This window comes from Mustela lutreola, chromosome 17 (assembly GCF_030435805.1).
Source record: "Mustela lutreola isolate mMusLut2 chromosome 17, mMusLut2.pri, whole genome shotgun sequence".
Classification (NCBI taxonomy): Eukaryota; Metazoa; Chordata; class Mammalia; order Carnivora; family Mustelidae; genus Mustela; species Mustela lutreola.
The window spans coordinates 5,252,966-5,280,275 of record NC_081306.1 but is presented as its reverse complement, the minus strand read 5'-3'; the positions used below and the strand labels follow the sequence as shown (position 1 = coordinate 5,280,275).

Here is a 27,310-nt window from a genome sequence, read left to right as displayed (position 1 = left end):
TGTGTGCCAATAAAACTTTATTGATGGACACTGAAAATGAAACCTTGTATAATTTTCATGAGTCACAAAAGAGTCGTCTTCTGATCTTTTTAACCATTGAGAAAAGTGAAATAAAAAATAGTCCTAGGTCACGAGCAAAACCAGGATCTGGGCTATGGGTGGCAGTTTGCTGTCCCGACAGTCATGTCTGTAAGTGCTTAGAACAGCACTCAGCACGCCGCTGCTGAGCTCTCATTGGACACCTACTGTGTGCCTGGTACATGTTAGGCATTATCACGTTGGAAAGTGTGAGTCCAGGAATGGCTGTCTGCGGTAGTCGGTAGTCGGTAGTCGGCTTGCTGGGGAGGGGCAGGCCGTGAAGGGGTGGGGTGGGCTGCCTGGGAGGCAGAGAGGCTGCGGCGAGTTATCCAATGATCCTTTGCACCTTGGGCCACCGCTGGACAGGGGTGTCCAGCAAGGCCCTTTCATGGGCCTTTCTGTGCTTGGGTAATGGGCCCGGGGCACTGGCTTAGCTGCTCAGAACGTGGCCCCACCCCTGCTCCCAGAGTGAGGAGCTCGTCATGCCCCCAGGCCTCCCCCCACCTTGTCCTGGCCCCCACCCCCACACACTCCAAGGACCTCGGGCCAGCTCCCTGCCTGAGGGCACAGAGGAGAGACCTTGCCCCAATGTCAGAGACTAAGAACAGTTTATTCGCAAACAGCCCCAGCGGCGGGGCTGGTGCTTCTTCCCAGGCTTTGGCACTAGGCAGTGGCTCTCCGCCCTTGTTACTTTGGGTCGTCCTATGGCTGGGCCCCAGCCCAGGTGGGAGGAGCAGGTGAGACTCCCGGCTTGCGGCTTTGGAGGAGTCTCTCTCTCTCTCAAGATCTGGTGAAATCTCTGTCAGGCTTCCTTCTGGCCTTCGGCCGGCCAGTCACCATTTCCTCGACCCCCATCTCTCTCTGGAGCAGATGTGTGAGGGGTTTGGGCGGCCGGATCTTTCTCACCGTGGACAGCTGTGAGGGTGGCTGGGCAGGGTCCAGGGGATCGCTGCACACCCTCAGGCCCCATGTTGTTGGTCAAAGGAGACTTTCAGTCATTGTCTCTGAAAAGCCCAGAGGGGTGCCAAAGGGTCCCCTCCACATGTAGGAGACAGGGTCTAAGTTCTCAGACCACGGCCGGGGCTCCTAGCTACGTCTCTCTTCACCTCCTTGCCTCAGGACTCAGCTGGTATCTGGGTGTCTGAGAGCTGGTCGGAGAAGGCCCTCTCCAAACGCAAGGTATTGTACCTGGGAGGCGGTGTGCCCGGCACCTGGGTCCCTGGGGCTGGAGGCAGGCGCAACGCCGAGGTAAAAGTGGGCAGGTCATCATCTATATCGAGGCCTGGGTTGTCCTGGCCCTGAGGGCCGGGGGGAGCGTGCCTCCTGGCCCACCACTCCTTGGCCTTCTGCCACTGGTGGCGCGCAATGATAGAGAAGGAGTCAATGAAGAAGACCTCAATGATCTCAATGACACAGACGACAGAGCAGCTCATCCACAGGCCCAGCTGGCCCCCGAAGTTGGACAGAAGCATCTCGATCTGCAAGGGAGGCCAAGCCAGATTGTGAAGAGGGTCCTCCCTCCCAAGTTGGTCTCATGCAGGGACCCCCGATTCCCAAGGGAGCTCCTGGCGAGTCCTGGCCCTGAATGGGTTTGGAGGGCTTTCTGTCCCCTCTTCCTCTTGCCTGCACTGATCCCAGGCCTGGCTGGCCTATGGCGGCCCTACCAGCTCAGAATGGATCGCCGGCAAACTGGATCTGGGCAGAGGGGCATGTTTGCAGACCCCGGACAGGTTCCAGAAGGAAGCTACTCACACTGTTGGCGGGACTCTCCATGATGGATCGCTGGTTCAGGTCTTTGTAGAATATCAAGAGTTTGGCCAAGTCTGTCCTGCAGAAAGTCCAAAGAGCCAAGGTGAGTTAGATGACTTTGCATTCTACCGGACGACCAACGCTTTAGTGTGACTCTCTCCGTCCTGCCCAGACCCCAGCACAGCCCAGGCCCTGAGCTCCCTGGGGGTCCCTGGTCCCCCAGGGCTCTTTCTGTACCCGAGAGCACATCTCCAGCTGGGCCTGGTTGTTCAGGCCATTCATTCCCTCTAGAACCATTTCCTACCCTCCAGACTAAGTCAGTCCACCCAGCTATGCTCCCCTAGCACCTGTTCTTCATTAAACCTTGACGTTGCGATTGTTTGATTGCAATCTCAAATATGTACAAGGGACACACAGGTAATGTACACGAGTGAGCTAGGCTGGGTGTAAGGAAATAATAATGACCCGTAACGACAGCCAGCCTTTAATGGACGCTTCCTGTGTTCCCGCCCACCATTCCAAGCATCTTACGTGAATTCACCTGTTTGATGCTCACATCAACCCCATGTAGCTCTGTTTTCATCGTCCCCACATTTCATAGATGTGGAACCCAAGACCCGGGTTGGTTAAGTAACGGCGTGGCCAAGAACGCACTGCTGGTCATTGGCAGATCCAGTATGCAGACCTGGATGAATCTGGCTTCAAAGTCCATGCCGTTAGCCCCTGTACTAAATGGCCTCCTGCTAGGACTGTGGCAAACTGGACAGCCTATGCTTATTCCAAAGGGGCAGCTGTTACTCAGCTCTTCGGTGCCAGGAAGAACGGAGGTTTTCTATTTCCAGAACTTCTTATCTTTCAAGGAAATCCAGAAGTAACAGGTTTCTTTTCTGGAGCTGGCTTTGGCCGAGGGGTCAGCGGCTTGCAATGCTTGGCTTGAGAGTCTGCAATGGCTTGGCTAAAGTCTATCTTTATGGCTAGACCGTAAGCACCCTGTCTGCTCAGTCATCTTGTCACCCCCAACACCGGACACAGTACCTGGCACCTAGTGGATATTCAGTAAATGTTGGAGGCCGACCTCCATGGGGGCCAGGCCCAGTACTGGGTCCTGTGGAGATGAGAGGGGCCCAGAGAGATTTGGGGTCACGTACACCCTATCTCACACCTTCGTCTCCATCCCCTGGGCTCCCTGAACTCTGGCCTGGCTGATTTTTGCTAAAGCTCTCTTGGAAGCGAATGTTGACATGGAAAATATAAGTGGGATCAGGAGCTGCATAGCTCTGAGAAGTGTTTTTCCACCTGGGTCAAGATCTGTCAGGAAGCCATGAAATCAATTTCCTAGGCCATGACCAGTGCCTTTGACAAAGCAAAATAGGATAAGAAATACCAATCGCAGCCACAGAGATGTTCAAACTCTTTGTCAACTGATATAAGCACTAATCATTCCGAACGGCACCGCACTGGGATGGATATGAACAGCTGGGTTAGCTGCACCAGCTTGCAGTGCTGAAGATCAGCCCGAGTGCTTGGCTAATCGTAAGGAAGTGCTGTTCTGTGAGCCTTTTTTTGTTGTTTTTTAGATTTTTTTTTTTTTAAGATTTTATTTTATTTGCCAGGGAGAGAGAGAGAGAGAGAGAGAGAGATCACAATTAGGCAGAGGCAGGCAGAGAAAGAGGGGACTTTTATCTCATGTATATAGTCAGTGGAAAACCATTTTCATACTGCAGGTTCTGGTCAAAGCCTTTGAGAGCCCCAGGCCTAGTGCACGGCCTGGCTCTGGACACGAGCTTGATCCAATAGTTGTTGAATAAAGGAATGAGTGAAGGAACAAGAGAGGGTTTGGCAGCGAGGAAGCAGGTGGGGAGGCCGGGGCCCAGGGCCAGCAGAGGCAGAAGAAACGGGGGGCGGGGGGGTCTGCTTACTTGTTGAGTTTTTTCTTTATTTGCTGGCCTTGGTCCCAAGTGAGAACGGGTAGCAACCATTTCTGTGATAGAGAAAGAAGGAATGACCTGGGGATCTGGGGATGTCTAGAGAGCCCAGGGCCAGCCCCTGGGCCTCCCCTGTGCATTCCCCTCCCCCACCACCCGAGGCTGGAGGACCTAGGCGGGCAGGACATCAGGCTCCCGGCTGAGGATGTGAGGGTAAAGACAGGGCAGCATAACTTACCTCAGAAACCACGGATGGCCACTGTGCCAGACTGGTGGTCAGTGTCCACTCCTTAAAGCTAAGGGGGAAGGGGCACAGAGTGAGTGTGGGCGGCCCAGCCCGGCCCAGCCCTGGGTGCCGCTCCTGCCAGGCCCACTCACCTGCAGGCTTCCCGGCACACGGCCTGGCAGCCCAGCTCCTCCCGGACGAAGGCTTGGTGCAGCTCGTAATAGCAGTACACTGGGGGACGAGGCAGAGGGCAGTATGAGCTTTGGGGCCGCTGTGCTTTTCCAGGGGGGTCACCCATGGGGCCCTCAGAGTCTCCTTGTAGTGATTTCTCCTCCCCTTTGCTACAAACACTGGTTCTCTGGAGACAAACGCTGCTCTGTCATGTCGAGAGACAGAATACTGTGGAGGTTAAGGACGTATGTTGTCGGGTCAGCCGTACTGGCTTTGAGTCTCATTCTGTTACTCCCGGGCTGTGTGACCTTGGACAAGTTGCTTAACCACCCCGAGCCTCAGTTATCTGTTCCGTGAAAGGGTTCCATCTGTGGTTCCTGCCTCTTGGAGCTGACAGAGGTGGCCAGCCTCTCAGCACAGGCTGGGGTTCAACCTTGGGTCCTTAATCGGAGAGTGGAATTCAAGCCAGGTTTGAGGACAGGAGTAAAACCCTGCTTCTGATCTCTCTCTCACTACCTCCCACCTGCAAAAGGCCCTACACAGGCTGGTGCTGAGGCTGAGGGACCTCCCCCCTCCTGCGGCGGCGGGTCTCACTCACTCCAGTTGGGGTGCTGCTGGTAGTTGCAGTAGTTGGCTGCTGGAGGCAGAGGCTGGCTGTACTGTGCGCACCCGCATTTCTCCACCATCTTCGTCTGGAAGCATGAGTGAAGGCAGATCTGAAAGACAAGACCCAGAGGTTCCCTTCACCTTGCACACGGACGCCTGCACCACCCGCATCCAGGGGGCCGGCTTCCCGCAGCCTCGGCGGACCGCATAATTATGCCCCTTGTGGCACAGGGGACCAGGCCGGGGGTGGCCCTGGAGTCAAAGGGACCCGGGGTAGAAAAATGAGCATTCAGATTAACCAAGAGGTGGAGAACAGGCTGAGCTGGGGCCAGGTCTTGGGTGGTCCTTTCTCAGTCACTTGAGTGCTGACACAAGGGAGTGGGGGACATCAGATCAGAGCAGAAGCCAAGAAACGGAAACAGAGTCCCTAACTTTTCTGTTCTCAACCAGTCCTTCCACGCTGGATTCTTAGGGACTATAAGCTGCCGGCGTGTCAACAAAGCTTGTAGAGTACAAGCTCAGGAGGAGGACTCTGCAGGCAGGCTACTCCTGTCCAAATCCCAGATTTGCCACACCCCCAGCTGTGTGACCTCAGGCAAGTTCCTTAACTTCTCTGATGCTCTGGTTTCTTCACGGTTGAAGTATAGCAGTACCTACTTCATGAGGTTGTTGTGAGCACGAAATGCATTGCCATATGTAAGGCGTTGGTACATGGTAGCCTCTCACTAAATATTATCCAGGAGTGTCTTTCCAATGAGTTGACCTTTCCTTTTGGTCTTGAAGTCAGTTTGATTGTATTTCTAGTATAAGTAGACATTCTTTGACTAACAGTCTCTTTTCACTTAGTATTCCTACCACGCTCAGCTCCAAGGTAAGCTAGAGGGCTCAGGGTGTAGGAATACCCACTCTTTTTTATTCTTCTGGGGTGATTTTCATGAACTGTGAGCATCCCAGGAGGAGGGGGCTGCAGACTCCCAGAATTGTAAGAGAAGGCATAACAGATGATCGCACTCGGGGTTGCAAACCCAAATGCTTTTGGGGCCGGTGGGGACTAGGGGGGATGAGAACACATGCATCCTTGACCGGGGCAGCTCCGCCCACTGTTTACACTGCCGGGCTATGGGCCTAATGTTGCCAGATCTTGTTTTTCAAGAGAAGCTGGAAATCTGGGTTTTCTTATGAAATTCCCTGACTTTTAAACACCATCCAGGCCGGAAGAAAACTAGGTGTGCGGTCTGGAAGGGGCCTGGGAGCTGCCAGTTCGCTGCCCCAGACCCAATCCTACCTCCCCCGGTGATTGCTGACAATGACATCACTTGTCCGAGGACATCGGCGAGCGAGGGGCATGAGGGGCCCAGAAACCAGGCTCCTGACCTCTCAGCCAACACCTCTCCCAGACTGCTTCTCTCCCGTCCCTCACCTGGCAAAGCCTACTTAGGAAGCAGGCCTGTCTCGGCTGCACATTGTGTTCCCCGCAAACCTCAATCAATTCAGCTCTGGTTACGGACGAATTGAAGAGGACTGGAACCAACTGGTGTTGTTTGTTCTTGAGGTCTTTGGATGAACCCCAGGAATTATCACCAGAGTTCCTGGTCCCAGACACACCCCAGCCTGTAGATAACTGTCTCCTGTGTCTGAGCCACAACCCAGGGCTGCACGCCCCCTCCCGCCCATACCTGGAGGGAATATGCCGCGTTGTAGATATTACTGATGGGCACGTCACTCCCGTCCTCGGTGCACTGGCTGTAGGGCTCGCTCAGCTTGAAGGACTCTGTCTGGAATCACAGCAGCACACATTCAGTCTTACCCTGTCCCAGGATCCGGGCGGGGGAACCCCTGGGAGCTGAGCATTTAGTCATTTATTTAACAAATATTTCTTGAGCACCTAAGAGGTGCCTGGGGCTATTCTAGGCACTGTGGACTCAACAACGATCAGCAGAGACAAGCTCCCTGCTCTCACGGAGCTGACTTTTCCAGTGGGGTAGACAGACAGCCAAAAGGCAAATAAATGCACAAGATAATTTTGGATAATTATGGCCAGTGATCGAACTGGGAAGGGGGACTGGAGGGCTTGGGGGGAGGGGCACAGTCTTCCCCAGAGTGATTGAGGAAGACGCCTTTGAGAAAGGGACATGCTGGCCCAGCAGGGAGTGGCAAGAGCGAGCTGGATTTGCTAAGTGGAGGAAGGGGATAAGGCAGAAGGAACTGCAAAGGCTGACGGAGGGTAAGACGAGGGAGGCTGGAAGGCAACACGAGAAAGATGAAGCCAGAGGGGGAGGCCAAGGCCAAGTCATGGCAGCCTCCTGTGTCAGGCTGAGAAATCTGGATTTGGATTTGGATTTCAAAAAAAAGCCATTAGAGGGGCGCCTGGGTGGCTCAGTGAGTTAAAGCCTCTGCCTTCGGCTCAGATCATGATCCCAGGGTCCTGGGATCGAGTCCCGCATCGGGCTCTCTGCTCAGCAGGGAGCCTGCTTCCTCCTCTCTCTCTCTCTGCCTGCCTCTCCGTCTACTTGTGATCTCTGTCTGTCAAATAAATAAATCTTAAAAAAAAAAAAAAAAAACCTTATGAAATACTATTTTACCGTGGTTTACTAAGTTTGGCTCTAGCTTAATATTTGTTACTGCAAATGAACAATCCAGACACACCAATTAAAAAAAAAAAAAAAAAAAAGAATGTCTCCTAAGGGGCAATGCTAACTGAATATTAATTGTGACCAGTTTATAGCTACGTTTGTTGTTTGTTTTGTTTTCTGAGAATAGGAGGAAAGGGGAAATTGATGGCAGATTTGTTGGAGGAAAGAAAATCTTTTTTTTTCCTTCTCCGGAGTGACCAGATAGGGAGAAAGATAATGGGGTTGGGGGGGGGGCGGTTGGTGGAATCAAGGAGTTTGAGCTAGGTGGAAAATGCAGACATCTCAAGTAGCTGAACCCTCCTTGTGCTTGCATTGTCATCCATCTGGTGACCATCCATCTCCCTCAGTTAACTGCGGGGACCTCAAGGGCGATGACCGGTGCCCATTTTAAAACATTTAAGCAATAGAAGCAAAGGGAAAAGCAACCGTGTGTCTCCTGTCTTTTTTTTTTTTTTTAAGATTTTATTTATTTACTAGACAGAGATCACAAGTAGGCAGAGAGGCAGGCAGAGAGAAAGAGGGGAAGCAGGCTCCCAAGACCCTGGGATCATGACCTGAGCTGAAGGCGGAGGCCTTAACCCACTGAGCCACGCAGGCGCCCCGGCCTCCTGCTTTCCTAGGGGAGGAGTAGACCTGGTCTCAGATACAGAGACAAGTGGACAGGCAGACACGTTCTCGTACATTCCCTTCGCCTTCTCACTAACAATAGAGGGAGTATCTTTCCTTGTCGGTACAAAATAAACAGACTTATTTCATTTCTCCACTAGCTGGATGGGCTAACAAGTTTAGAGTCTCTCGAACATGCCAGGGTAGGCTGGGCCCTGGGGTGCGAAGGTGCTGACTGTGGCTTCCCTGGAGGGCACTTCAACTCAGTGCCGCCCTGAGCTTCCCCCCAAGCTTCAGGCTCCCTGGGCAGATGTTCCTTCAAGTCCCCGAGTCCTGCCGAGCTGTCCCAGAGCCCAGTGTGTGGCGGTGACTACAGGCTCTACTTGCCTGGGGCGGGCATGGGGCAGGGAGTTCAAGACCCCGGCATCTAAGTGACAGGGTCTGTCTACCTGGAGAGGCCGCAGCTGGCAAAGGTGACCAGAGCTCTGTCTATTTTGAGGACCACGCCATGGGCCACTTGCAGAGTCGTGAGGAACTGATCGTGAGAAACCCATCTTTTGACTTTCATGCATTTGAGTTCACTGTAAGGAGCGTACTGAACTCAGAGCCGGTGGGGTGTTCAGGTGGCTTCCTGAAGCACGGAGGGCGGGGTGGGGAGGGGAGAGGGTGGGGCGGGCACTCTTCTCTCCCTCCCGCCCCTCTTCCCCTTCTCTCTCCCCCCTCCACCATCAGTTTTTCAGAATCGCTGATCTGCCCCTGACCCCTGGGGACACAGAAATGAGAATGGATATATATGTATATGAACAGAAGCAAGTTTTGTGTATATGAGCACACCTGTGTGCTCCCACACATATACACACAGTGTATACATGTGTGTATACACACACATATACACATGGTGCATACATGTGTACGTGCGAGACGGGTGTGTGCGCGCGTGCATGCATGGGTGTATGAAGGCGTGATTAAGTCTCTGTGAGTATACATGTGGGCAAGAGGGCCCATTTTTATCAAACCAGATCTTATCTGCTTCCTTAGAATCCTGGGGGAGGCTGACATTTGCACAGGAATCCTCAGCTTCTTAGATTTCATTAATTTATTAGAGAGAGAGAAAGAAAGAGAGCATGGGCGGGGTGGGGGGGTGCAGAGGAACAAGCAGACTCCCCGCTCAGCGGGGTCGATTCCGGGACCCTGAGATCATGACCTGAGCCAAAGTCAGACACCTAACTCTCTGGGCCACCTAGGTGCCCTTCCACTCACTTCTTTATAGGTATGAACTGTGCCAGGGAGAAGACCAGAGGGCAGCATGATGTCCTAGATGGAATTATGGATGGTTTACGGATTACAGATGGGATTACAGAGGGTCTCTTTTTGCTTCTGTTCGGTTTTTATATATATAAAAGTTATAAGATTTATTTGTGCATGGCAAAGTTTATACTTTTAATCAATGGAGGAAAGAAAAATAATGACTCCATATATGAAGTTAGGACTACTGTTGACTCTTTGGAGGAAGTAGTGAATTCTATCTCTACTTCACGTCCTGCAGAAAAAAAACATTCCAGTGGATTAAGGTATTAATTGAAATAATAAAATAACTGGAAGGCAACTCAGTTCAGTATATGATCTCAAGGAAGAACAAGCCTCAAAAAGCGTAAAGGCTGAAGAAGAAGACAAAGATTTTGACTATGTAAACATCTGAAATGTTTGCATACGAAACAGGAGCATAAAGAAAAGCGAAAGGAAAGCACAAACTGGGAAAGATATTTGCAACACATACGGCACCCAAAGAGCACTTTTTCTACATAGATGGAAGCCAACGCAACGTCTCATAAAGAAGGAGAGTGTCACCAAGGATAAGAAAATCTTTCCTAACCCCTCTTTTCGCTTCACACTTACTTTTCCTTTCTGTCACATTCCTTTTCTTAAAAATAAAAGAGTGCAGTGACAGCCGGTATTTTTGGAACGCTTACTACATACGAAGCGCTCTTCCAAGCGCTTCATGTGAACCAACACATTGAGTGTTCATTAGCCTATAAAGTCACGTTATTATTATCTTCCCCGTTTCACAGATGAGGTAACTAAGACATGGAGATTACAAAACCATTGTACAAAGCTGGGCAGGTAAGCCCTGTTATGCATATGCTTGCGAAAAGAGGTGTGCGCGCGTTTTGAGATAAAAACAAACAGGAGGGTTTGCAGTGGTAGTGAAGTCTGCGCTCTCTCCAAGACCCGGCTGCGCACCACCCTGGGTGAGCTGTCTGCCCTTGCCCACTTCCTCATGTCTCATTCATGATCCGGCTCATTGTACTTTGGTTTCTGTTCCACTTCTTCTGCTGAAAACTGCTCTGGCAAAAACTGACGGTGATCTCTTGGTTACCAAACCCAGACAGCACCTTTTGCCCTTTCTCTTGACGGACCTCCCAGCTGCATTTGGCATGTTGGTTCACACTTTCCTTGAAGCTATCTTCTTTGATTTATCTGCCACCCGTTCTTTCTGGCTTCTGCTTCTCATTCTCTGCTTCTGTTTCTCCATTTTCTTTCTGCTCGGCCCTTACGCATTTGCATTCTGTCTCGGGTCTTGGGTGACAGCATATATTTCCAAGTCTAGGGTTATGCTAGATGCCCACCCCAATCCCCACCTCCGTTTTTCTCCTGAGCTCCCGGTTCATAGCATTTCTGGACATTTTCACCCCGATTCCCCAAAGGCCCAACAACTTGGGTATGTCCCAAGCAGAAGTGGTCATCTTCCCCCACAAACTTATCCCTTCTCTTGCATTCCCTAATTCTGAGCCCGGCACCTCCATCCCCTTCCACTGCCCAAGCCAAAACCTAAACATCAATCTAACTTCCCTCTTAGTGAGGCCTTTCCTGGCTGACCTTGGCTGTCAAGTCTGTTGCCTCCATGCCTCCATTCATTTATGCTTCTGCCTCAGCTAAGGGCCTTACCACTTCTTTCTGGAATTATGTAAAGACGCTGCCTCCAGTATTTCGATTACTTTATCTTGACTGCACTTCAGCCAAAGAGATTTCTCAGGAAGTTTCACTATTCAGCTTAAAATACTTCCTGTGACCCCTTTGTCACTGCTTTGCCCTTGGCTTTCATTAGCCCGTCCTGAAACTACTTGCCTGACACTTGTCCTTCAAGAATCTATCAGCTAGGAAGCCTTCAGCTTCAGCAGCTCCCCACCATCTGTACAACTGTCCATACATCCACCTACCCATCCAACAGTAGTTACTGAGCATCTACTGTGTTCTAAGAACTGAGCCTGGTAACGAGACAGAATGTCTCTGTTCCCACGGAGCTGGTCACTGTATTGCAAAGCCCTGTGGTCTTAAAGATAAGATCTCTAAAGGCAGGTGTTCTGTTGTATTCATCTCTGAATTTCCAGTGCTTTGGACACAAAGTCCCTCACTAAACGAAGGAAAATTTTTAACCAACTGATTGCGTCTACCAGCTTAACATGCCTATTGAGAAAAATAAGTAAACAGAAAATAAATAAGGAAGGAAGGAAGTCTAGTTTGTTTGGACTTATTCTTAGTAACCCCGTGTTGACCTCTTAATAATCCCTAAGATTACTTTTTGTTGTTCCAAATGCTCGTAAATCAGAAGGAGAGCTGACTGACCCTGCTCTGTCACTTTGGTTTTCTACATCTCAAATTAGGTACAGCAGAAAACCCACCTCTGTCTTTGTTTACGCACCGTTGTTTAAGAAAATGTTTGCTTAACAAAGTGGTGGGTGTTTCTAAGCTCAGAGAAGGAAATCAGAGGGCAGAATTCCTCAGTTCTTACACTTCTCCAAGCTCTTGATTCTCTCGCCCAAGCCTGCAGACACCGTAAGGGGCAGAAAGGGACAAGAGGGCGAAAGGATAGGTAATAAAAATTTCTTAAAGGAGAGGATGTACTGCAAATCCCAAGTCCTTGTTCAGGGTGCAGGTAAAACTGCGTGGGCAATGTTGGGTGAAAATGTTCACTATTCTGATTTGGGAGTTTTGCAACCCTGGTGAAGAGAACAATCGATGACCCAGATCCTTAAGTGGTACCCCAAAGTCTTTCCAAGCCACCGTTTCATAGCTTGGGGCTCAGGATTATTTGTGGGGGGAAGAGCAATCTGTATTCCCACAATCCCACAACACTTCCGGTCTTGAAACAAACCTCCCACATTGGAATGTGCCTCCCGAGAGCCCCCAGGTTCCAAGTAACCATCTTGATTGTTTCTCTTGTCCAGGATTGTCCCACTTGATGGGGACACAGAAGCCACAGATTTCCTCTGGACTGTCACCATGTACTGAGTTCATCATCTCAGCTGTCTCAACTTAAATATTGCTTCCTTCGGAAAGCAACCCTTGAACTAGTTATTTCCCCCCATTGGGAGCCGTAGGTCAGCCAGCCCCACGATAGATTCCCATGCATCCTGCATTTCTCCTTGGTAGCACAGATGAGGATTATAATTAATCACTTGTGCAATTTTTTGTTTGTGATTGATCCTCTCTGCTAGACTCTAAGCTCCAAAAAGACAGTGAGTGTCTTATGCTCTGATATGGTCCCAGCGTCCAGCATATAAAGACGCTCAGGAAATGCTTGTTGAGTGGATAAATAATGGGTGGTGAGCCCCGTGCTCACTATATCACTTTATAACCCAGTACGAAGCCGTCATTTATGGCTTTGCTAAAGCTTTTCTCATTCTAACTTTACCTTCCCTTAGGAAGACACACTTTACTTCCCCTCTCATGTTGAACTACTCAGCTTTCTAAAGCTGAGGTTCCTGGGTTTTCTGCGTCTTGAATAGTCACTTGAACAACTGAAGATTGAACAGAACCTGGGCTCGTCTCTCAGAGATTCTGATTCAGTGGATCCGAGTCTGACGATCAGTCATGTTTGGAAACCATGGCTCTGGAGGACAGATTTGCAAGGGAGGAAGACAAAAGGTGGAGAGTTACTGACATAAACAGTCCTCAGTTCATGAGGCACCTGGGTGGCTCAGTGGGTTAGAGCCTCTGCCTTCGGCTCGGGTCATGGTCCCAGGGTCCTGGGATCGAGCCCCAAGTCAGGCTCTCTGCTTGGTGGGGAGGCTGCTTCCCCCTCTCTCTCTGCCTGCTTGTGACCTCTGTCTGTCGAATAAATAAATAAAATCTTTAAAAAAAAAAAAAAGACCTCAGTCCTTCAAACAGGAAGATTGCATTAGTGGAGTGTCGAGGGCACACCCCTCTCCTTGTCTTTCTGTTCCTATTGGGCATCGTTGACTCAGGGATTCGAGTCTACAGCCTCGATGTGCTTCTGTTGACAGGTTATGACTGTTTTTTGCACCCACTGAGGTCAGAGAAGTTCAAAGAGTTGAGGGAGAAAGAGGTTCTTGGTGAATGAGGTGAAACCAATGGAAGTATGATTGGCTAAACAGAGCTCCGATGGCCCAGTGACTTTCCATTAGCCATTAAGGAGTGGCTTACATGCCTCATACACATTTAGGTGGCCCAGAAAGAAAGGTTTCATCTGCTCTATTTATGTTAGTGACAAATATAGCGTCTGATGCTTTGGTCCCAGCACAGCTTCCATAACTGCTAGTGTCTGTCTTTGCAACAAGCAAGGTTCCTTCAGTTCTTACCCAGAATGGCATCCTGTGGCCTCGTTAACCATGCAGGAGATACAAAAACAGCCTGCAGGAGAACCGCTGGAATGACGACTGTGGGACGTTTTAGCAAATTCAGGACTCTGCTTCCTCTCGAAACCAATACACTTTTCCATAAGCTGTACCTTATTGGTTATCCTTGAGAAAAGAGATCTGTTGTCCTTGCCACCCCTACAAAGGTCAGAACATCATTCTCTTACCAGGTGCATCCCTATGGAAGTGGCCATGGCAGGCTCGATCTCTGTCCCCACGTCCTCGATGAAGGGATATTCATCCTGTCGGTGGACAATCACCTTCGCCCCACTGGAGGACACCAGGAAGGGGTTGTACTCCTCTTCGTTTAAGTTCAAGATGACCTGAAGCCCTGGGAAGACAAAATGCCACTGTGGTCAAAGGCTTGGTAAACATTCCCCGGCAGGAGCCTACCTCTCCAGCTACTTTGGGAGGCTCCAGATCAAGACGCAGGCATTTTCAACACACAGAAGGTGCACAGGGCTAGACCAGAAGCTTCGTGGAGAAGACGGGTGGAGGGCTGGTGCCCAACTTGCTCACTGCTGTGTCCCCCCAAACAGTGTCACTGCCACAGTTCTGCTGAGCAATAAAGGAGCTGTGACCCTGCCTGAGATGTGCAGCTCCTCATGGTCCTTTGAAATGGGGCATTCTGCACAGTATCCAAAGGGACGTGCAGGGCTGTGTCTGCTGAAACCCTTATAGAAAAGCACTAATGGGCTATTTGATCACTGGTCTAACTTCTCTCCCTACTCTGGTTCCTACCCTTGCACCCAGCAGCCAGAGGGATCTTGGGAAATTGGATGGCACAGTCACTTGGGCATCTGACTCTTGGTTTCGGCTCCGGTCATGATCTCAGGGTCAGGAGATCGAACCCAGCGTTGGGCTCTGAGCTCAGCAGGGAGTCTGCTTGAGACTTTCTCTCCCTCTGCCCTTCTGCCTCTTTCTCTCAGACAGATGAATACATCTTTTCAAAATTTTGAAAAAGTAAAATTGGAAATCCGATCAGGTCACTCCCTTGCCTGAAACCCTTCAGTGGCATCTCGTTGGATATATGGGAATCCCACGAAATAAAATCCATAAACCTGTGGCTGTCGCCCCTATAGTGATGCAGCCCTGCCTCTGTTTCCCCCCTGGTCCCCCTCCCTGTTCTCTCAAGAGGCTCCTGGCACACTGGACTTCTAGAGCTTCTAGGGCACGTCAAATTCATTTCCTCGGGGTTTTCGTACTTGTTAGTGCCCCAAATGCTCTTCTATGGATCTTCTCACCCCTGACCCACTCTTGTCACACGTGCCTCCTTATTTGAAATAAAACCCCCATCCTGACCCCAGCACCCCCTTTCCCGTTCATTCCTTGATTTTCCTTCTTGCCCTCATTAGGATTTATAAGCAGAACATGTCTCTGTGTTTGTTCATTCATTTGTTCCTTGTCTCTCCCCACGGTCATTCAAGCTTCCTGGAAGCAGAGACACTGTAGTGTCTCTGACGCCTGGAAGAGGACCTAGCATACAGCAGGTACTCAATAAGTGTTAAATGAATGACTGAGAAAATGAGCAGGGCCTATATGGATCGAAAATAGAAAACTTTGAGAGTTCAGGGGGTGCCTGGGTGGCTCAGTTGGTGAAGTATCTGCCTTCAGTTCAGGTCATGATCTCAGGGTCCTGAAATGGAGCCCCTCATCAGGCTCCCTGCTCAGCAGGGAGCTTGCTTGCTTCTCCCTCTCCCTCTGCTGCTCCCCCTGCTTGTGCTCTCTCTCTCCCTTAAATGAATAAACAAGATCTTTTTTTTTTAAATAAGCAAAATCTTTAAAAAAAAAAAAAAAGAATGAAGGAAAAGAAAGGAAAAAGAAAATTTTGAGAGTTCATTCTGACTTCTTCCATTTGCAAATAAAGGCTCTGAAGCCCAGAGCAGTCAAGTGATTTGCTCAAGGTCACACAGCACATAGGTAGCAGAGCTAGGACTCTGCAACTCTTAGCTCCCAGTTCCCAGACTCCTCCTTCCCACCAGAGTATGTGTCCTGAATTACGGTTTCTGGCAATCGTGGTAAGAATACACATCACACAGATGCAAAGGCCAGGCATCCACACTGTTTTCCTCCACGACAAAGCCTTGCCTTTCCTTGGGGGAGTGCGCCTGTGTATCACATCGTGTTCGATTTGCTTAAGATGTCACACAAATTCCTCTTGTGGGTAAGCCAGCACCATCTGTCCCTGCCTGCCCTTCAGCAGTCATAGTAGCTGCGCAGGGTTGGTGGCAGGGCTAGAGGTCGTCATGGTATTACCGGGGCTGGTGGTAATAGTCATAACACTACCTACAGTAGGAATGACGATCACAACCAGCATTTGTTGTGTGTTTCATGTGTGTTCCCCTCCCTCTAAATCCGTATGTTGAAATCCTATCCCGTAATGAGACAGAATTGGGGGTAGGGCCTTTAGGGAGGTAATTAAGGTTAAATGGAGTCATAAGGCGAGCCAGGATCGCATAGGACTGGTGTCTTTATGGGAATAGGAGGAGACACCAGCGCTCCCTCTCTCTGTGCCACAGAGGAAAGGCCAGGTGAGGACAAAGCAGGAAAGCGGCCATCTGCGAGCCAGGAAGAGAGCTCTCCCCAGAAACCAGATTCACCGGCATCTTGACCCTGCGCCCCTCGCCTCCAGAACCGAGAGAACATGAATGTGTGCTTTTCAGGCCTCTCCGCCGGTGATATTTTGTTACGCAGCCTGGACAGACTCATCCAGTGTGTGCCAGGACTTACTGGGAGCGCTACACACAGGAAGTCCTCCCGATAGCCTCAGAGCAGGCGCGTTATTATGATGCCCACTTTGCAGACACTTGGCCCTGTGCAGTCACTTGCGTGGGGCCACACGGTGAGGTGCAGAACTGCCGTTATCTCAACCAAGGTAAAGGTGTGTTTGCTCCGCACGTCTGGGTTCAAGCCCATCTGAAGGCTGCCTGCGCTGCGTTAACTCGTTCCAGCTCCAAGCTCAAACCAGAGCGGTTTTACCGCAGCGATGTCACTGTGCTCTCTGTCTCTCTCTCTCAAGTAAAGAGGAGACGTCAGAAAAGAAAATAGACATTGAGAAAGAAGGAGCCAGCATGGACGCTGATGGAGACGCTGCGGCCAGGGGGGAAGTGCTGTCCCTGGTTTTCTGGCCAGACGGACCCTTTCTGGAAGGCGCTCGGGCACCCCAGCTGTCCCACTGCCCGTGTGCTCACCGTTGGTGCGGATTTCCTTACCATATTCGCTGCCCCCCATGGACGTGCTGAGGATAGTCTCGTTCTCTCTGTTGTTGAATGTGTAGCAATTCCCATACATTGGATGGTGGAACAGCGTGAAGTTCCTATGAGGAAGAACATGGGTCAGAAAGCGCTGTGGTGGTGGGGCCGCCCCTCGAGCGTCTGAGCTGCAGGCTGGATGGGCCGTGCTTATGGGGCCAGCTCTCTTTTATGGGCAATGGAAAATGTCTTCTTTTCTCCACGTTTCGGGCTGAGAAGCCACAGACCACGCCCGCCACCCAGCCCGAGGCACACCGAGGTGGGACTCTGCTCTGCTCTGTTCTCCCGCTCAATATTCTCATCCCTGTCTCCATCTCGAGGCGGTCCTCCTCTGTCATTTGTCTGCTCTCGTATTCCTCGGCTTGTGAATTTCTTAGCCAACACCTGACATTTTTTTCCATTCCAGTACCGGGAAATGACCTCCGGAGAAGGTAGCACATCATCACCCGCTGTCTTGAGAACCCACCCCTCAGGCGAACACGGTTCCAATCACTCAGCTTCAAAAGGACCAATATAGCTACTTTCATACAGAAAGGGTTCGTGTTGACATAGAATGAAGTAAGCCTTCTGGAAAGGCAGGAACACTCCAGAATGTCCCATCCCTGCTCAGTCACCACCAGGGGGTCTGAGTGTGAACTTCAAGGCAGAGAGCTGGGGGAGCTCACCCGTCCGGACGTAGACCCATCTTCCTCTCTCTCTGCCACCTTTCCTTCCTAACTGTTTCTTCCTCTGTGCTAGCTCAGGCGTTCTCCATCACTGGTGTGTATGATGGTAGCATCCAAGGTTATACATAGACCATCAACCACTCTGTTTTTATGAGTAATTTAAGGGCGCCTGGGTAGCTCAGTGGGTTAAAGCCTCTGCCTTCGGCTCAGGTCATGATCTCAGAGTCCTGGGATCAAGCCCCACATTGGGCTCTCTGCTCAGTGGGGAGCCTGTTTCCTCCTCTCTCTCTGCCTGCTTCTCTGCCTACTTGTGATCTCTCTCTCTCTCTCTGTCAAATAAATAAAAATCTTATAAAAAAGTAAAAAAATGTTTGAGTAATTTAATGAGTTCAAGGATATTTTGACTCTGTGCCATTTCTATCTTCCTCACTGACTCTAGAGCCTGGCTCCCACGCCAGCTGTTTTCCAAAGGGCAGGGACAGTGAGAAGAGCATCTTCTACTCCCAGACCCTCCCTCGCAGAGCTGCAGGTGCAGGCCCGGGGCTCAAAGCCAAGGGAGCGGACCCCTCTCCTGACCTGGCATCGCAAGACACCCCGTCAAACAGGCAGGTGACCAGCAGCTCCTCGGCAGAGTAGCTCATGTTGATCTTCTTCTCCAGAGGGACCTGCGCCATGATGTTCATGTAGTGGAGCTTGTACCACTCCTGGATGGCATTGATGCCTGAGCTGAAGTTGTAGAGGGCACAGTGGGACGTGTCATTTGAGCACTGTGAAGAAGAGAGTGGGCTGAAGCCATCGGCACCAGCACGGGCCTTCCGCAGGATGGTGAGGATGAGGAACTGGGACTCTAGACCAGACACTCGGGGCGAGTGGGAAGGGGTGCCTGAAGCAAGGGTGGGCTTCCTCTTACTTCCAGGGGCTGAGAGAGATTGGCCTCGAGGACCAAGAAGGGGCCGAGAGCAGGACAGAGTCTCACGGTCACGACTTCCTGTGACTGCTTACCAGATAAGAAGAAAAACCAGTTTCCTTAGCATCTCCAGATAGCGAGGCCATGGCTGATTATTGCTGCTGACCTCCCACACACCTCTAGCCATTTCCTATTAGCTCAGCAGTCTAGAAATCTGGATGCTTGCCCAGACTCCAGCACGATTTCTCTGCAGGATCTTGGGCAAGACGTTACGGCTCCATTACTGCACTTGCCAGATGTTGGCTAACACATCATCCTTCCCAACCTCAGAGAGTAGTTGGGAGGACCCACATTTGAAATATAAAATAATGAGAGCCTTATAGGGAGACGGTAGTATGTTTCAGATGTTCTCGTCACACAGAGCTTGGAAATTCTCAAATGCCTGATCTAGCTCTCAGGGATGACGGGGTGGGTATCTCAGCAAAATACCCAGGAAGACTTTGAAAAGGCTGGGTGGTTAAGAGAAAGGGCCAGGGGCGCCTGGGTGGCTCAGCTGTTGAAGCGGCTGCCTTCGGCTCGGGTCATGATCCTCAGTGTCCTGGGATCGAGCCCCACATCAGGCTTCCTGTTCAGTGGGGGGTCTGCTTCTCCCTCTCCCACTCCCCCTGCTTGTGTTCCCACCCTCGCTTTCTCTCTCTGTGTCAAATAAATAAAAATTTTAAAAATCCTTTAAAATAAAAAAAGTGAAAGGGCCATTTTTTCAGGATTGTAAGGTGCCCCGGGGTCTCACAATTGGCAAGCCTCTTCTTTAAGTTATAGGGGAAGTATCTCATCTCACAGAGAAGTCTGGGGCATGGAGAGATAGGGTGGTGGGTTGACTTTGCCCAGGACACTAATGGAATTCAATTTTGGTGAATGGCTGCGTCCTCAGGGCCGCTCACAAAGTCAGGTACTGCAGGGATCATCGGCCATTTCCGCTCCTTGTTATCTATTTTGTTCCTTCAGGGTTCTGCACCCTAATTTTGTTTTGGTGGAATGTCCTTTCCCCTATTGGGTACAGTCTGATGAGACTGTCCACCGTGATGCCTCACCCGCTGTTAGCCATTAGGCGACCCAAACTTGGCCAATCACACAGTCCCAAGATGGGACTTGAATCGTCTTTATGGATGGATTAGCAAAAAGCCTGAAAATAATTGAAGTTTATTTAATCCAGAGCCATAATGTGAAATGACTCCAGCATTTCTTGCCACCTAGATCCCTGGATCGTCGCTACTTCCTGTCCTTTGAGAGGCTTCCATGAGCTACTGGTCCCTTTCTAAGACATTTTTTTTTTTTCCTGCTTAGTATTGCCCGAGTCAGTTTCAGTTGCTTGCGGAAAATTCACCCTGAGCTGGTTGTATTTCTTTGGACAGGACCACAGAGACAGTGGCAAAGGAGAAACCTTCCCGGACCCACTATCTCTAGCCGCTCCCATGCCCCCCAGCTGTGAGGACGTGCATCTCACCAATCGGAATCCCACCACCTCCTTAGACCCGTGGACGTGCATGGCATCTGACGCCTTGTGAACGATGCGCCCGCTGAACTTCCGCTTCCGCCCCGTGAGGAAGTCCCTGACCTCGCCGGTCTCATCCTGACTGAAAGCCATCAGTGGGACCAGTCTGAGGAATTTGGGCCCATCCGAATTCCAGGACTCTGCCTCTCGGCGTCTTCGAGACGTATTCTCCGGAAAGCCATACAGGGTCTTCAAGGCCACTCTGGTCTCCTGTTCCAGGTCAGCTAGAAGGTCCCGCACCACGCTGTACCTGCCAAGGTGAGCAGGAGGCTTCAGAGAAAAAGCAAGCTCCCCCGACAGAGTGCTGGCCCTTCTGCCCTCCACTTCCCGTCAGTGTGGGACAGCCCTGGGCCCACTCCCTCCTGCCTCCTTGGCCAAGGAGACCAAGGCTTTTCCGATTTGCCCCATCCAAAGTGACTGTTGGCTTAAGTAAACGGTGACAGGCTCCCGGGTGACCCTTGCGTGACTTCTTATGGCTGCATTTCTGCCACTACCATCTGCTTGCTCTCAGGGTGTGTTGGTGAGTTTGCCCCAACCAGCATTTCTGGAGTGGTGACTATCAGGTGCCTCCCATAAACCAGCCACGGACAATTACAGTGCAGACAACACCTGCTAACCAGAAGTCTGTCCAGGGGACAGGCTCTGTCTCCACTCAGCTCACTTGGCCCTGCCCACGAATTCCTCTTGAATCAGTGCCGGGAGGGGGAAGAGAGGTAGAACCGTCCCCTTAACAACCCCCAAAGAACAAGAAGAGTGACACGGGATGTGACCGCGTGAAGCACAACCCCATCTTTAAATTTTCATAACACACATAGTCCTGGTCTCCCTCCTCACTGCCTCATTTCGCCTCTCTCTACCCCTTGCTCTCTGACTTGGTGACACAGCATGGTGACCGAGTGTACAGACTCCAGAGCCAAACCACATGGGGGTCCAGTTCCCCATCCGGGCCCTGGATTTGTGACCGTGGACCCATTATTTTAGCCTCTTTGTGTCTCCGTTTTCTCATCTGTGAAATGGGAGTGTTGCCGAGATTCTGAGTTTATCCCGTGTCTCTGTGTGTGTGTGTGCGCGCAAACATTCACTATTAAGTTTTTAGTGGAATTATATTTGTTAATATTTCGCTTCTCCACTACGACTTAGCTCCATTAAGACAAAGACTGTCGGGTTGTTCAGGTCCGTGGCCTCGACTCTAGCACACTGCATGGCCGCTCGTCTGATTATGGAATAAGCGACAGATGGAACAGAGGGAGGGACCAACAGACTGTGAGGTAGAGAATGAGTCTTGGACCTGATTTTGATTTTGCCCAGTTGGTTTCCTTTGATACTCTTCCTGCCCTGCTCCTCCCTTCTCTCCACACCCACACCTGCTTGGACAAATTCTGCCGGATTCAGACCTGCCTCGCAGATCAGTTTTCAATCATCCTGAGCAGGATTCCAGTGACCCATTTAAGAGCAGGCCCCGTGGCAGACAATAGGGCAGGACCAAGGGCTGATCCTGCGCAGAGCCTGGCGATCTCAATTAGTGGGGCTGGGTTCCCTCAGATGAGGGTTTGGGGCCGCTGAGATGCTTCCGGAAGTCATCTGGGTGTCACTTCTGAGTCAGCCTCCCGCTCACATTTTGGGGAGAGTGTAAGCTTACAGGGCTCCCGGGAAATGGCTAAATGGGGCTGTGTGTGTGTGTGCTCCTGTGTGTCCACGCACTCAGGTGCCCGGGCTGGGGGACAGGCCTAGCCCATACCAGGGCTACCTCCAAGTGAAACTGACTCCTGCCACCTCCCCCTCCTGTACATCTTTGAACTAGTCCCTCCTCAGGAGCAGCTGATAGAAAACTTGGTACAGATTTAGAACCCGGGAGAGGGAGTTGACCAAGTTTGGCAAGGAATTCAGATTTCTAAAAAGCGTGTCTGCGGCCTGGCTGGCGCCTAGTACCTTGGAGAGGGGCTGCGGCCCCCACCCCCCAGGGCCCTGCTCCTGCCTCTTACTTGTAAGGGTTGATGTTGCAGATGGTGACAGCAGGAAAATCCAGCTTCTGGAAGTGGACTTTGATGGAGACAGAGACGGTGTAGAAGGAGGCCACGAGGAGAGCACACTGCCAGAAGATCAGGGCCACGGCAGTGAGCGTGAACAGAATCCAGAGCAGGCGCCGCAGGCGGCCGCGGGACACCACGATGCGGCGACAGCCGTGGGTGTTGGTGTTCAGACAGTACCACCGCATCAGCTCTTTGATTGTGGGCGCCTGGGGCCCCCTCACCGGCAGATTCTTCTTGATTTTGGCTTTGATCTTCTCTCCAGGAGCCATGGCAAGAATGGGATGTGGAGGGGCAGGCACGCTGGAGAGGCGGAGAAGAAAAGCAGGTGAGCTCCCAGCTCCCAGCTCCCGGCGCGACCCCCCCACCCCTGACTCCCCCCTAGGGGCGGGGCGGTGCCTGGAGGCCCGACTCTGGGTGACGCTTGCTCTCCTAGGCCGCCCTCCTTTTTCCCTCTGGGGGGCTGGACAAATCTGCATTCTGAGGTCCCAGGCCCCTTTTCCTGGGTATTTGGGGGTTTTTTTGGCCGCTGCCAAAGGGCTGGCTCCTCCCCTTGCAACCCCCTGTGGGGTCTGGGTGGGGTTTAACCTGAGAATCCCCCGTGGCAGGTTTATAGAACCTTTCGCCTGCGTGCCTGGAGCAGGAGCCCTCTGCACCGCACGTGGGCCTCCGTGGGCCACCGCACGTGGGCCTCCGTGGGCCTCCGCACCACTCTTACCAGCGCTGCGGCATTTAGAGCACGCCTCCCGCACCATATCGCTTCCCTCAACCTGCCCCCTTGAGGGCAGCATTCCTGCCCCTGGTGTCTCCCTCCGCGGGTAGCCGAGCAAGCGCCCTGCACTCTCTTTGACAGATACAACCTGCCAAGAGAGTGGCTCGGCAGCCAACTTAGAGCCTGTTCGGTGGTGGGCTCCCAGCTTTGTTTTCCAGGCTTTTCCCCCGCTGCTTTCCTTGCCAGTGGAGTTTCTGTTTCATTTCTGTTTGACCTCTTCTCTTTACAGTCAAGCTTTTGGTGTTTCTAGAACACCTTCTAAACAATAGCCCACAGCTCTTGGCCACTTCATATTTCCCAGGCATTGTGCCAGATTTCCTTGATTCTAAGGGATCGCTAATTAGGGGAATACGCTTTGATTCAATGACAGCTTTGTTTGGGGGAAAGTGATGGAAAGCACATTACCACATTCATGAACGTCCAAGATGCACTGCAGTTACAGAAACTTCACAACATGCAACCACATTCTTTCTAGAAATTAACTAATACACGTGTATTGTAGGCTATATATATATATTATATTATATTATATTATATATATAATATATTAAAATATATATATATAGTCTATATATAGGGAGAATCTTCTCATGGTTATCATATATAAACTCTCACTAGTCTCATAGATGGATACAGTCTCTCTCTATAAATAGACATATAATCTATGCAGATTTCATTTTGTGTTTCAACAAGCTCAGAGAGGTAGAGTCGTTCATACAAGGCCACACAGCTAGTAAGGGGAGGAACTGGATTAGAACCTTGCAGCCTTCTCCACCACCATAATATGCTTCTGAGGGGCCTGGCATTGTGCGGGGCGCTGCCCCCCTCCCCAAGGAAGAGGGAAAAGAGGGGTTCCTGAGCTATTTAATTTCCAAACTCTGGACAGTCAGTGTAACTGCCTCCAGACAGCTGTGAGCCCTGGGAAAGGGGGAGAGGGGGTTATCCGGAAACTCTGCCTCCTGTGCCTGCCTTTGGGGACAGAGGCAAAGTAGGGTAGAGCTTAACTTGGAGTAGGATATGGAGGGTGGGCCCCATGCCCCCAGAGGGCCTGCGTCTGGGGCAAGGGCTTTTGCTCCGTCAAGTTCTTCGGGCAGGGTTCTGGACTGCACGAGTTACTTTTTCTCCACGCTGACCCCATGGGATAGTGGCCACATTTGGGAACTGGGGGCAAAGCTGGGAGGCTTCCAAGTTTATGATGTTAGTGGGTTTCAGGTTTATGGTGTAAAGGAAACAAGAGTGCCGGGGGAGGGGGAGGCCAGGGGGAGCCGTCCAGAGGCAGCGACCTCCCTCCAGCAGCGCCCCCTGCCGGATGCATATGACCTTACTGGGATGGAGAAAACCTTCTCAACCCTCAAAATTATGGTGTTAGCCTCTTGGCAAGAGGAATGTAACTTATTTTATCATTGAAAATATTTCTCATCCCCACCTCTTTTCTCTCTATAATCCAAAAGCAAATAAGTTAACAAGTTTGTTCGTTTGTTTGTTTTAAAAACCTGGGTCGGGGGGGGGGGGCTGGGTGGCTCAATTGGTTAAGCATCTGCCTTTGGCTGAGGTCATGACCTCGGGGTCCTGGGATCGAGCCCTGCCTTTGGCTCCGTGCTCGTCAGGGAGCTTGTCCCTCCATCCCTCCCCTCATTTGTACTCTCTCGCGCGCAAAGAAAGAAATAAAATCTTTTTAAAAATTAAAAATTAAAACCTGGATCCAGGTTTAATTTCCTGTCAAGTAAGACTGCAACCCAGGGAAGGTTTTCTTCTGTGGGAATGTTGAGAATCACAGATTCTGGGTGCTCCTCCTGTCTCTGACTCTCCTCACTGAAGACAGTCCCTGGGGTTCCTCTGCCCCATCAGCTCCTTCTCCAGGACTGACCTTGACCCCAGTGGATCAGCCACCCGTGTCGGTGAAACTACCGGCAAAAGGAGGGAACCCATCTGGCTCATCACAAAACAGATAAATGTTCACTCAAACAGTGTTCCAACTTCAAAGCATTATTATGGTTACTATTATTACTATTATGGTTACTATTATGTTACTATTATGGTTACTATTATGTTGCGCTGCTGGATAAAACACGATGCCTTTGGGAAGCACCCAGAGCTGACACCAAGCATTTACTCTCTAAAGTACTTTACTCTTCAGTCCATTTCCACAATAGATTTCTGAGGTAGGCATCCTCATTCTCCCCATCATACAAATGAAATGGAGACCCTGAGAAGTTTAGTTTGTCCAAGGTCACACGAGAAAGTCGCTGAGCTGGGATTTGAACTCAGGAGTCCACACCCAACTACTAGCTGTGCTGCTCCTCAAATAGTAATAATAATGACAACAATAGCAACAGCAGCAAGAATAGCGGCTGCCATACACTGAGCCTCCCCTTCTTCCAGCCTTCCCACGCAGCTCTTAACACATTACCTATTCAATGCTCATAATTATATGAAGTAAAGTACTGTGCCCTTTTCACAGAGAGGGGAAACTGAGGTGCAGAGTGATTAGATAACTTGCCCAAAGCCACACAGATAACAAGACTCAAAGGATTTTTTTTTTTTTTCTCCAAATTCCAGGGCCACTCTTGGCGGGCCATTCTCTACCTGCCCCGCTGGCTCACCCCCGAGCTCGTCTATCTCCCTTGCCCCAGGAAGGGACGCCAAGCCTCAGGTTCTAGTCGCGGGCCCCGAGCTCCTCCCCGGCGACTGCACAGCCCCCGCCTACCCTGCGCAGAGCGACCGCACACGGTGCTGTGGCAGAAGGCAGTCTGCTGAAGCCGCTGGAGAGAACCCAACCCGATTCAGGTGTTGAAAACATTCCGGAAGGTAAAGGGAACAATCGCGGTCTAGTATCACCAAGGCCAGGAAAGGGGGTTGAACAGGGGCTGCGCAGAGAGACCAGGCAAGGCGTAGCCCGGGACTCCGGGAGTCCTAGATCTTGTTCCTGAGTAGCTCAGAAATGCTTATCGCCCCAGCTCCGCGTCCCAGGCCACGGCGTAGACGACGCCAGAGAGCTGGCTGGACCTGGATTGACCTGGGAGGGTGTCCCAGCATCCCGGCCCCCGGGAGGCAGCCCCGGGCGGATGCCAGCTCCGGCGCCTACCGCGGGGACCGTGTCCGAGAAGCCACCCCGCCCCGCGGCCGCTCCGGTGCCTGGGAGCCCCAAACTCGTGCGACGCGACCTGGCTCTAGGCTCACCTCGCTCAGTTCCGAAGTCTGGGGCTCGCGTGCGCGCGATCCGTGAGCGCTCTGTTCTGCTCGGCCTAGAGCGAGAGCATCCCGCCGCAGTCGCGGCCTCCGGCTCTTGTGGGCCGGACCTGGGCCCCGCCCCTCCAGCCCCGCCCCCTCGGGGCCGCCCCCACCTGCCCAGGTGTATTCCCCAGGAGGCCCAGGATCTGCCAGCCGCGACTCTGCAGCGCCTCCTGCCACCCTGAGGTCGCTCTGCGCCCGGGTGCGTCCAGCACTGTGTCTTGCGGTGGCGCGGCGCAGAGCCTGCTGCCTCCCTGAGGCCACCCAGCACCCTGCATTTCCTCTGGGTCTGGGCCCCACCCACCAGCACTTCACAGCGCCTCCTGCTGCCCTGTTGCTGCCCGACACCTTCCACTCCCGTCCTATTGGGCGCCCTTCCACCCCAGCACCAGGAGAAATCCCAGGCGGCCTCTTCCCGTGGGGTCCCTACTGACCTGCATCACGAAGCTGCTTCAGGGCCCGCTGCCTCCGGCTGTGGGCAGCAGGGGCTTTGCAGAAAGGTCGCTTATCATGTGTTCTCTTCCGCTGCCTTTTCATAATGACTCACACACAGAGTTGTAAGAAAGGAGCTTAGAAAATTGCAACTGGGGGGCGCTTGGGTGGCTCAGTCAGTTGGGCATCTGCCTTTGGCCCCGGTCATGATCTCAGGGTCCTGGGATTGAGCTCCGCATGAGGCTCCCTGCTCCCTGGGGTGTCTGCTTCTCCCTCCCTCTCTCTCTCTCTTTCTCTCTTCCCCTCACTCAAATATATAAATAAAATCTTTTTTTTTTTTTTAAAGAAAGAAAGAAAGAAAGAAAAGAAAATTGCAAGCACAAGGGACCATAGGGACACCTCGATCACAGCCCCTTAGAGTAGGGAAGAAACAGGCCGGGACAAAGAAGGGTTCTGTTCGCACACAGGACTCCTCAGACTTTAACATACAAGCACTGTGGATCGCGTTAAAATGCAGATTCTACCTCTATAGGCGTGGAGTGGGGCTTGAGAATCTGCATTTCTAACTTCCCAGGTGACACCTCCATTGCTGGTCTGTCACCATGTCCCACCTGGATCATTGCCATATTCCCCTGATTAATCCCTCTACAGCCTATGGTCAATATACCAGCCAAAGAGTTGCCATTAAATTAGAGTCAGATCATGTCACTCTGCTTAGACCTATTCGGTGGCTCTTTTGCTTCATCCTTAGCAAAAGCCCAAGCTCTGTGGTCACCTACAAGGTCCTCCGTGTCTGACCCCTATTATCACCCTTTCTCATCT

At 51.5% G+C, this 27,310-nt stretch overlaps 2 protein-coding genes across 2 annotated transcripts in view; one reads left to right on the top strand and one right to left on the bottom strand.

Annotated features, from left to right (window-relative positions):
- Positions 1–26,145, bottom strand: SCNN1G (sodium channel epithelial 1 subunit gamma). Its single transcript, XM_059154833.1, has 13 exons — positions 26,006–26,145; positions 22,009–22,356; positions 19,979–20,276; positions 18,144–18,334; positions 16,864–16,967; positions 13,819–13,982; positions 6,432–6,530; positions 4,748–4,865; positions 4,131–4,209; positions 3,991–4,048; positions 3,747–3,808; positions 1,831–1,906; positions 1–1,556 (listed from the first exon to the last, which is right to left on the bottom strand). The coding sequence occupies exons 2-13, from the start codon at positions 22,323–22,325 to the stop codon at positions 1,194–1,196; spliced, it is 1,929 nt and encodes a 642-aa protein (XP_059010816.1). The 5' UTR covers positions 22,326–22,356; positions 26,006–26,145; the 3' UTR covers positions 1–1,193.
- The window catches only part of USP31 (ubiquitin specific peptidase 31), a 212,900-nt gene continuing 211,095 nt past the window's right edge, over positions 25,506–27,310 (top strand). The window contains exon 1 of the mRNA XM_059154831.1: positions 25,506–25,633. The gene's annotated coding sequence lies outside the window, so the exon portion shown is untranslated. The remainder of the gene's footprint in view (positions 25,634–27,310) is intronic.

What these genes read in the sequence shown, in the direction of transcription:
- SCNN1G (XM_059154833.1), bottom strand. Translation starts at nt 22,325, where the DNA reads ATGGCTCCTGGAGAGAAGATCAAAGCCAAAATCAAGAAGAATCTGCCG. An exon ending in CATGGGGGGCAGCGAATATG is followed by an intron (nt 13,983 to 16,863) that starts GTAAGGAAATCC and finishes TTGTCTTCCCAG; the next exon opens with GGCTTCAGGTCATCTTGAAC. An exon ending in GGCCATCCGTGGTTTCTGAG is followed by an intron (nt 3,809 to 3,990) that starts GTAAGTTATGCT and finishes TCTCTATCACAG; the next exon opens with AAATGGTTGCTACCCGTTCT.